The following is a 10,445-nucleotide window of genomic DNA, read 5'->3' on the forward strand; positions in this document are numbered from 1 at the left end:
GATAATATTATGTTTTTAGTCTACGTTATGTCCAATCACTGATGAAATGGTGCGTACCTACTTTTTCCCCAATCATCTGTGCTTTTAAAAGTGATCGAGTCTTTATGGCGTCGCGAGTGCCGCTATTAATCAAGGGAAAACCCCGCAAACCCTCCCGTGTATCCATTGCACCGCGTGCAACACTATCCCATGGTAAGCATTGATCAACCTGCTGTCTTTATGTCAATTGTTCATGTGATTTCCGGCTTACTAGCCCCTCGAACTGAGCGTTTGACGACTCCGAAGGCTACGACTCCAGATTCCACGCCTATAGAGGTGTTTTTATCTTGTTAATACCGAGCCAACGCTCTCGAACGAAAGGACTTATATAATACTGCAATGATTAACTACTCGAAACAGGCTTACAAGCCTCCAATGGAGCCACTGGCTACACAAAAAGCCACGTCACTCGCGTCAAGTGTCGATCAATCACTTGCTACGTCAAGTGCGTCGCTCTTGACCACCACAAGCGCTGTAGCTGATGCGCTGTCACCACGTATGGTAGTTCAAAGTCCATCGACGCGCTTACCACCTTCGGTGCGCTCGTCCACAGTGCTTCCGGTACAACGACTTGCAAAGATCACGTCAGCAGGCCCATTGTACCGCGCCAGTCCCGTCGTGCGTCCTCGTAAAGGCACTCTCAGCAATTCACCACGAATACGTAATCGATTAACCTACAGCTCTCCCGCAAGAAGCGCTCCGACTGCTTTAAAAGTACGATTGCAATCGAAACTCGACATTAAACCTCATCAATCCCCTCGACGCTTGCAGCAGCAGCTCACGCCAGCGTCGCCACTTGTCTTGGGTGGAAAAGGATCGTCCGTGCCTCCGATTCAGCTCGACGTCCAGCTTTTGGAACCCCACGCAACGTTGCCGACCACGACAAATCCAACAAAAAAGCGCTCCCTCAAACGTCGAAAGACAAGCACTGCGTTAAAACTCCAGGCTACTGTGTCGCCACGCAAGTCTTCAAGAAGACAAGTGAAGCGTGTGGATTATGCTGCGATCAGTGGCACTACGAGCTCAGCGAGTGAGCGTGAAGACGACGACACGCTCGAGTTGCCTACGGACGAGACGATTGTACGTGTGTTTAAAACAGGTGGCATTAAGTTGTGTACCCATGTGTTTTTTATGTGTTTTTTATGTAAACTAGGTGTACGTGCCTGCTCGTGAACGAGCAACATTGTGGGCAAAATCGTTGCTTGTAAGGGAGGACAAGGAGGAGCACGTGAACACCATTTCTTCTCGTAAGAAACGTAGTCGTTCGACAGCAACGGGTGCAGGGATAAATACTGGGATTGCATCACGAAAAAACATGGCGACTTTAATGACGAAATTACCCTCGGAAATGACCATGGGCGAAGTGGCATTAAGTGTGCCGAGAGGAAGACATATGGAGCAACATGAACGTGAAGAAGCGGTAACCGAGACGTCGAGTGGGATCAGCGATTCGACTGCATGGGAAACCAAAGCAGTCAATCGCATGCGTTCAATATCCGACGCATCCGAGTCGATGGCATACGCTGGATCCATTGTCACGCCTCAGGTGCAAATGATTAATGGCCAAATGGTAGTTGTCGAGACCACTCTGAAGCTTTGTGACGAGCCGTTGCAAGAAGACAGTGGCTTACCGCCTCGACACATGAATTCTCGCTTAAATTCGTCGCATCTGAATGGTCCAGGTAGACGCTGGGGCAAGGAAGAGACGAAACAATTTTACTATTGTTTAAGCCAAGTGGGTCCCAATTTCTCCATGATGGCGACGCTCTTTACGTCAAGAAAACGCAAAGAACTGAAGAGTAAGTTTAAGTACGAGGAGAAACATCACGGAAGGTTGATAGAAATTGCTTTGCGTGCGTCGACGGCCCCCTTAGATACGGATATGGTTGACGTAATCTCTCAGATGGTGGACAAGAAAGCGCTGCAGAAACAGATGCCGAAAACTTCAGAGATCAGACTCAATGACGACGGTGCGTCAGCACCGAACTCGACGTGTGCGTCACCGCTGTCAGCAACTGGGTCTGTACCCCAGGTACAAGCCGAGGACTTTATCGAGACGTTACAGGATAGCGACCTTTTTTCCTTGGGCAGACATGCCTCGTTTGATTATAGTAATTAATGTGGTCCACTATAAGAAGGATGTAAAAACGTAGTGTATAGTAAACATGGTTACAAGGGTTATACGATTACAGCACGGTTGCAATGGCAACTGCAAGCACCGTGACACAAGTTCCAAGAAGAGGCCGCGAGGCATCGCTGCTGGCTGGGGCTGAGGCTTGAGGACCGTCAGCAGTGGCATCTTCAGATTCGTCGCTGCCTGAGTTCGAAGAATCGTCGTCTGTCGGTATCGGTGCCGTATCGGGTTCCGCGTTGTCCTCCTGAGTAGAAGTGGACGGCGGAGTAGTAGTCGTGTTCGTTGCGGTGATGTTGGCAACGCTGTCGGCCACGGCGTTTGCATACGTTTCAGGGTCGAGTTCCACGCCTGCGACGATGCTATCACCGAGTGTCTGTGCGTTGGTGGAAGCCAAAGCCGCAACGAGAGCAAGTACTAGCAAATGGACATTCATTCTTCTTGCAAGTGAATACATGCGGGAATGACCTTTGTGGCGTTTTTTTTTTTAAATCGTTGCATTGCATTCGACAATATCATCCTTGACAGGTAGAATAAGAATTGAAGAGCTTCGTTGTTGAGCATTTTTTTTGATGCACTGAATTTTAAGTAAGCAATGTTTCCGAATGTTACTTTTTAATAAACTTTATTTACAATTTTTCTTCACGGTTCAACGTCAGCGCCTTCTGTCATTCGAAGAGAATTAAAGTTGGTGGCTTCTAAGGTCGACAACACATCCGTAAGAGCGGACACAACGTGTTTCTGCGACAAGCGCGTTTCCTCAAGAGCTGTGTCCCATAAATGAGTCACTGCTTTGCTAATTTTGTCAGTTGGTTACGAATTTGCTTCCGAAATAAAAGCTTATCCTAAATTATTCAAATAAGAAATCGAGAATGTATTATCTTTATCGTCGGAATGAAATAAACGAGTTCTTAACGAGAATAAAATTCAATTCCTACTATTAATGTGGCAGCTCTCGCCCCCACTGCTTTCGCATAAGCTTAAATCCTTTTGTTTGCGCCAAGGACTTACGAGTTTAGATCCTTTAAACCGGTTGCACGTTGGATGTTGACAGTTGATGCTGTGTGGTGTACACAAAGGTTATTATCACCTTAAGATTGATTTCCAAAATACCTTACGATTTTTTGGAGCTGACACGTATCAATTTTTCTACATAAAGAATTAAATGCAGTACAGTTCCCATTTTGTAGCGGCGCTCCTAAAGTAAGAGGAAGACTTTCAGACTCAGAGAGTTGCTTAGTTCTATTGAACTAATGGGTTCAATAACTCAGGGAGTCGTAAAAGCTATTAAAGCTTAAGGAATCCTACTTCAAGGGATTCAGGGGTTCGGAGAACCAAGTGGCAGCTAGCGCTTATGGGATTAACCTTAGAAAGACTTCTATCTCTTACAGATCAATGCGCAAGCCTTAGGAAGGCGCTTAACGCTTTAAGATCAAAAGGGGAAACTGCAATTCATTGAATTATATCATCTAAAACCTTACCCTAGCTAATTTAAATAGAATTCGGCCGCCAGAGTTATATCTGGTGGCGACCATATTTGTTACCCATAATAAACGGGATTCAAGTAATTAGCTATTTTAGAATAGGATAAAAGGGTATTTACCGATAAAGCAAATGTACCACAACAACGGTTCTCCAACCAATGTGTGCCCCATTACACCCTCCCCCATCAGACTATTGACACCGAGTGACAACATTCGCTTTATTTTCTCTTTGAGGTTGAAACTTAAACAGCTATTTATTCGGTTGTGTTTTTTTTCCTTTGTCGCATGACAATCAAGCGTGAGTCAAAGACTCTTAGCACCTTCCTCGACGATGAGGGGATGGTGGGCTTTGAAATTTGCTCTTCATCAGAGGATGAGGAGAGAGAGGTCATTTTTACACGCCTTTTCCTCCAGATGAACGTCGGCGGGCCCCAAATCCGTTCCCAGAACGTGTTGCCGCTGATGTCTTAACTGGATTGTGCAGGACACGGGACCCTAAGTCCAACATCATTGCTTATCCGCTCGGTGAAGAGCAACAGCAAGCAATCCTCATACAGGATCAAGCTCGTCGTCGACTGCCAAGATAGCGAATGCTAAAGCTCATAGTATATACAGAATCACTCCGCTTGGTGCGGACGAGCGTCTCAAAGCGATAGCGGGCCACAGCTTGGGCATCTCGATCTCCGGCACCCGGCGAGGACGCCGGAGGAGATCGCTGCTCGCGACGCTTTTCATGAGCGATGCCTTACGCGAAAGGTAATGACGCGAAGTCAGTATCTGACACGTTTCCGTGATCAAGCCCGTGGGGCTTCGGTGACCTCCATGATGGAAATTCCGATCGTTTTGTTTCCAAACGAAACAAGGAGTGAAAAACGAAGTCTCGTTTGAGAGCTGGAACAACCGGGCCCGCCGCCTTCGTACTATTTGCAATATCAGAGAGTCTGCGAGTATGGCTGATGATCGTTTGGAACGAAAGCTTCGCTTCGATTTCGCAAAGCTGAAGGCCAAGGACAGTTACATTCGGCATTTATGCCACAAACGAAGAAAGACCTAGCCGACATTTCAGTGCTTCGGTTGACCGTACAACCATGGATCGTAACCGCACTGATGCTATAAATTCACCTAATACACTAGAGGTACCTCGAACTCCCAAGAGTTTTCAAAGAGGGGTATACAAGAGGTACCCGAACTCCCAAGAGTTTTCAAAGAGGGGTTTACGAGCCACTTCACCAGATACTGGTATTGACCCTTACGACGACGTCGCTTTAGAAGTTTCTCCACACTAAACTGAAGGTCCCCCCGCGCATCAAGAAACGCGGGAGGGGGCCGAAATTTCGGTGGAAGCATTTGATGCTTGAAGGCACGAGGTGCAAATTCTTCGTGAGGTCCTTGCTCGGGTTGAGAGCTCTTTTGAGGCGATTCGGGACCGTCTTTCAACTCCGGAACGTCCAGCAAGCTCGTTTAGAGGTCAGCTGGACATCCTGGTGAGGATGAAGCAATCTGCGGTACGACCGCCTGTCTCGGCGCACGCGCCTTTGAGTCCACGTGGAAAAGATCCCGATGTAGCTTAAGTGAGTCAACGTAGAACACTGAGTGTGAACGCAGCTTGCTAGGAAGGTTTAGCGTATAAGCTAGGCCCTTCTTGGCCACGACCGTAAATGGTCCAATAAAGCGCGGGCGCAATTTGGTCTTGAAAAAATCGCAGAAACCAAATTAGTAGGTAGATCTTTAGCGTTTAATAAAACTTGGTCTCCGAACGCATAAAAATGAATACAGCTTCTGCCATTGGCATCTTCTTCTTCTTTCTGTTTGTGTTGGCTATCAGCCATCGGGTCACGTACATATCTTAAGACACTAAATCGCGTCGCGGGAATCTCGTTTACTTGTTTCCATATGGTAACAGGGCTGATATCAGCAAACCTATCGGCTAACCCCCCCATCCAAGCCCTGAGCTACGTAGTGGTATCGTTAACGGAACGCGTTTAGTCTGGCCATCGGTCTGCGGATAGTCCGCTGTGGACATGTGCAATCTGCGGCGAAGCACTCGGAAAATCGATTCCAGAATTTACCCGTGAAATGGAAGTCTCGATCCGAGACAATTGTCACAGGCAATCCGTGTTGTCGAAACACGCGATTGATGAACAGCCTTGTTGTACCTTCACCATCAAAAGTATTCGGCACAGCCGCTAAATGAGATATTTTGCTCAATCGGTCAGCAAATACCACAATGCCAGTGTTACTGGCCGAAAATTTTGGTAGGCCGAAACAAAATCCATGCTAATGGACTCCCAACTCCTGGTGGGTAGGTACAGACGTGCAAGGTTCAGCCGCGGGAGCTGAGGGTTTAACCCGTGGCAAGTTTCTTACGTGCAAACGTATGTGCTAACCCATTTGTAAAGCTTGGGTCACCAATAAATCTCGCTTGTACAGCCTTGCCCCAATGTTCCACAGTCCCCGTTAAGTACACTTGGTGTAATTAAGGGGATGGTCAATTACTTAAATAAAGTAATTAGACCCACCACTCGGGTGTGGTTCACATTTGTGACCAACCCTTATGTATGTGATGCACATGGGTGCATTCACTTTAGAAGGGATGACGCCTAGCGTCATCCGTTACGCGAGGTATCTAGAAGGATACGCTTGCGATACATATCAAGTGTTATCAACAGAGATGACATTTTTGATTTAAAAGATAGGTACTTATATTTAATACGATTACATATAATTCAGTCTGAAAACTACTTCCTACTTAGTAAGTGCGCACGAGGAGCCGGATAACCGCTCCCATGACGATACTTTACTAGAGTACTTAGTGCGTTGGGTGAGGTCGCTAAAGAGCCCACCATAACTACCTCACTACACGCAAGAGAAGACGGTCTAGCCGCTTCCTCGCTGTCCTAGGGTGTGTTCTTAAGTAGAGCGCGGTCGCATCAAGACGTGCCCGCCAACGGCTTTAAACATTCAAATGCCTGAGTTAATAAACTCCACTGTTGAAAACATTATTTATTCAGTCCGACTCAGAAAAAGGGAGCTCTGCAACGAGCTCTAAAAAGCACTGAATCGGCCTTTTTAAAGGTCAGCACGTTTGCGTGCAAGGATACATCGATTTTTCATCGATAACAACATGTTGCTTTATTGAACGGATGCCGCTAATACCCCGCGCATCGTTGGTCCCTATGATGAGGATTTAAAGAATCGGATTGTCTATGAGGCGCATGATACTGTCCTTGGTGGTCTTGTCGGTGTGCGGTTGGAAGAGGTGCGTTAGCCAAGGGAGCAACGGCACCCGCTTCCCAGTCGAAGGTCGTGGTGACTCGAAGAACGAGTACCCGACATATTAGGACGATCAAAGGCACGTCTTAACGAGTGACCTTTGGATCAGTCCCTAATAAAGAGGACGGCCCATTGAACGAGGTGTTCGAGGCCGTCAATGACGAAATTGCGGAGGCATCCTCATTTGAGGGCTCCGGCAAGTCTTTAAATCTGCCGAGTAGATAGTAAATTTTCCGGAGATGCCGTGGGATCTGCTCCTTGCCGAATTAAAGGAAGAAAAGATCCACAAAGTAGTCACACCAGTTCCAGAAGAGAACTTGTTGAGCTGTTGCTCATCGTCCACATTGGACGAGAGCGTCCTAGAAACGGACAAAAATAACGGCTCGCTGCCCAAGGCTGGGATGCCTTGAGAGACAGTCCCTTCTTCAAAAGTTTGCAGAAACATCTCGATGCGTTTCCAGAGGAAGTGCCGAGCCGCCTACCAGCAGATCGAGGCATCGGGCACGAAATAGACCTCGAGCCTGGCACCAAGCATTGTGTGACCAAGCAATGGCCGTTACCGAAAGAACATATTGATTATATCGATGAGTTCTTCGACAAGCGAGCCAAGGCGGGACATGTGCGTGAGAGCAAATCGCCTCACTGCAGCCCGACCTTTGTGTGCGTAAAGCCACCGTGGATGGCGCGCGTGGTTCATGCTTATAATAAGCTGAACACGGCAACCATACCTTCTCAAACGTCAATCCCGCGGAAAGATGTCTTGTTGAACTCCATGGAAAAGTCAACTATCTTTTCCGCGTTGGATTTAAAGGATGGCAACTATCAGGTACTCATGAGAGAGTCCGATGTAGCCAAAACAGCAGTAAGCACCCCAAGCGGTATGCTTTGGAAGTGGCTTGTGATGCCCAAAGGCTTGAAAAACGCACCAGCGACATTCAACCGAGTGGTCGCTCACGTGATGCGTCAGCACCGTGCCTACGCACCCCATTACTTTGACGATGCATTCGTGCATAGTAGGGCCGAGGACGGGCTGAGCGCAATAGAGTCGCAAAAGCGTCATTTAGACGCTGTGATGCAGACCGAAGGACGCCCAATTTTACGTCAACTTGCAAAAGTGCGTCACAGTCCCCGAGATACCTGTGCTACGCTGCATCGTAGGTACACATGGTGTACGAGCAGACCCAGACAAGGTAATATCGGTGAAGGCATGGCCAATCCCACGGCATGTGAGGGATTTGCGCCAATTCTTCGGACTCGATATTTTTTGCATAAATATAGCAAGAATTATGCTGAGCAAACTAAACCATTATCTGACCTCCTTAAAAAGGACGCAGAATGGGTTTGGTTAAAAGAACAAGATGATGCGTTCACTTCAGTGAAGCAATCTCTTGTAGAGGCACCGGTCTTGGCATTGCCAGACGCGGATAAGCCCTTTAGCGGCGTCTGCGATGCAACTAATTTTGCAATCGGCAGCGCGCTCATGCAGAAGGATGACGGCGGCGTTAACCGCGTCATCCCTTATCAGTCCCGGCTTTTGAAAGCCGCGGAACTGAATTAACCGGTGCGCTAGCAAGTGCAGACGACGAGACAGCATTAGAAAACTTTGCTATCGTCCATGTTTAGAGCAATGAAAGAAGTGTCTATGGGCAATGATGCACCATCATCCTTCCTCATGAACTATTAAAAGTAAATTCGTTCTTATAGGGGGATAGTGTATCGGGCTGAAGTAGTTCTTTTCTCTACCAGGCTCTACGCACTATGCCGGTTCATGCGACGCTTGACATTCCGTCAGCTCGCGGTCTACTGTCACAGGCTCTCGGCTCTGTGCGGGACTATGGGACACATGACTACTTGTCATTACCCGTTCCACTACCCCAGTCTCCACGAGCTGGGCGGGAATTAGTGACGTTTGACATCCCGTCAACGCACCCTCAACTGTGTTCGACACGCATCAGTTGCATCCGCCTCTCGCAGGAGCACATCCTTTCGTTGTCCTGCGTAGAGTTCGTACGCCAGTCTATCCATGATTGGTATTTTGCCAACCATGACATGCCTAGGATGAGGTCATACGGACTCTCCATACCTAGCATTGTGAGCTTTTCATTACGAAAGAAGTCAATCAAGCTAAAGGCAAGTTCTACCTGAACTCCCTCAGACTTAACGAGCGCGCCGTTCGCTTAACGAACGGTCGCCTCTTCTCGCTTGCCATCCTGGCAAAGCGACTCAACATCGCCGGTCTCTTTCTTGAGCCGCGATTTTTGCAATTTTTTGTGATGAACCCCCACCACTAGGAGGGTAATCACCTGGTCATAGCCTTGTACTTGAGCGCTATAGACCAGCAGGGTTGAGGTCCGAAATTTCAAGACCTCAGGGACTATGCTACCCATTCGTTCGACAACTCTGAACTTAGGGGTAGCTTCAGAGTCCGCGTCAGTAGGGTATCCCGCCCCTACTGCGCTCGTAATTTTTCCTGACCCTTCAGTGATCGTTGCGAAACTCATGCGTCTTGCACGCTGGTTCATGCCTCGCCCTTTGGGAAGTGAGTTTTCTTGCTGGGCGTCTTTGCCCCAGCAGGAACCCTGGCATAGCAGCGAGCCATCATATGGCCGCGCTTGCCGCATTTAAAAAAGACCACGTCTGCATTGCCCAACTCCATAGGAGTGGCATCTGTCCTCTCGGCCGACGGCTTATACCAAGCTGTCGCCGAGGCACTGTTGTAGGATTGCTCCTCAACTAAGGCAATTTGGATTGCCTCTTCCATCGTCGACGGCACCTTTCTGAAAAGGGCCTGTCGCGATGGGCCATGCCGTAGTCCGTTCATAAACGTGGGCACCTTAATGTGCTCCGGAATCGGACCTACGGTAATAGATGCAGACACAAGCGCATCTTCTGCTCAAACTCTAGCAGAGATCCCTTCGCCTGTCACGCTCCAAAGAAGCGCGTCTGAAGCAACGACTCGTTTTTCGGCGGCTGGTTAATGGCGCGAATCTTTTCTCTAAAAGTCGCCAATTTTGGGAACGTTCGCCATAAGCGCCGAGTAAGCCCATTCTGAGGCCTTACCGCGCAGGTGCGACATGGCGTACGACACCATCCGGCTGTTGTCCTCGATGAACTAGGCTACACCGCATTGCTCCACGGCTGAAAGCCAGTGAGCAATCGTGTGCGCTGCGGTTCCATCGAAATTGGGCGGGCCCTCCGAATGGGCCTCAGCTGATGCGGCCGGGCAGAGAGCATTTCAACAGTCTTGTTGAGAGCCTTGCTTCGAGCCTACTCAAGCCTAAGCTCGCGTCTCAGCTCATCCTGAGTCTGTGTGACGGACTCCGCCGCAGCATGGCTCTGTGCCTCGTACGCGGCTCTCCGCTGTCCGAGCACGAATGCCTCAAACTGCTCCATCTGAGCAACATGTTGCTCAGGAGAACTGCCCATGAGCCTTGTCAGGGCTTGTTAACCAAGTCCCTGCGCCATAAGCTCTGCCACTTCCCGATGATGTTCGGAGAGGTGGGGAAAACGATCTCAAT

General features: G+C 48.6%; 2 protein-coding genes across 2 annotated transcripts; one reads left to right on the forward strand and one right to left on the reverse strand.

The window, feature by feature from the left end:
* Nucleotides 1-104: 104 nt before the first annotated feature.
* Nucleotides 105-2,729, forward strand: CCR75_003138 (uncharacterized protein; the record flags this gene model as incomplete). Its single annotated transcript, XM_067961235.1, has 4 exons — nt 105-192; nt 254-315; nt 400-1,119; nt 1,193-2,729. The coding sequence occupies 4 exons, from the start codon at nt 105-107 to the stop codon at nt 2,156-2,158; spliced, it is 1,836 nt and encodes a 611-aa protein (XP_067821991.1). The 3' UTR covers nt 2,159-2,729.
* CCR75_003139 (uncharacterized protein) lies at nt 2,226-2,606 on the reverse strand (the record flags this gene model as incomplete). Its single annotated transcript, XM_067961236.1, has 1 exon — nt 2,226-2,606. One exon carries the CDS (start codon nt 2,604-2,606, stop codon nt 2,226-2,228), a length of 381 nt encoding a protein of 126 aa, XP_067821992.1.
* Nucleotides 2,730-10,445: the final 7,716 nt, after the last annotated feature.

This window comes from Bremia lactucae (genome assembly GCF_004359215.1).
Source record: "Bremia lactucae strain SF5 chromosome Unknown BlacSF5_NotPlaced_19_SHOA01000004.1_2068294bp, whole genome shotgun sequence".
In the NCBI taxonomy this organism is placed as follows: Eukaryota; Oomycota; class Peronosporomycetes; order Peronosporales; family Peronosporaceae; genus Bremia; species Bremia lactucae.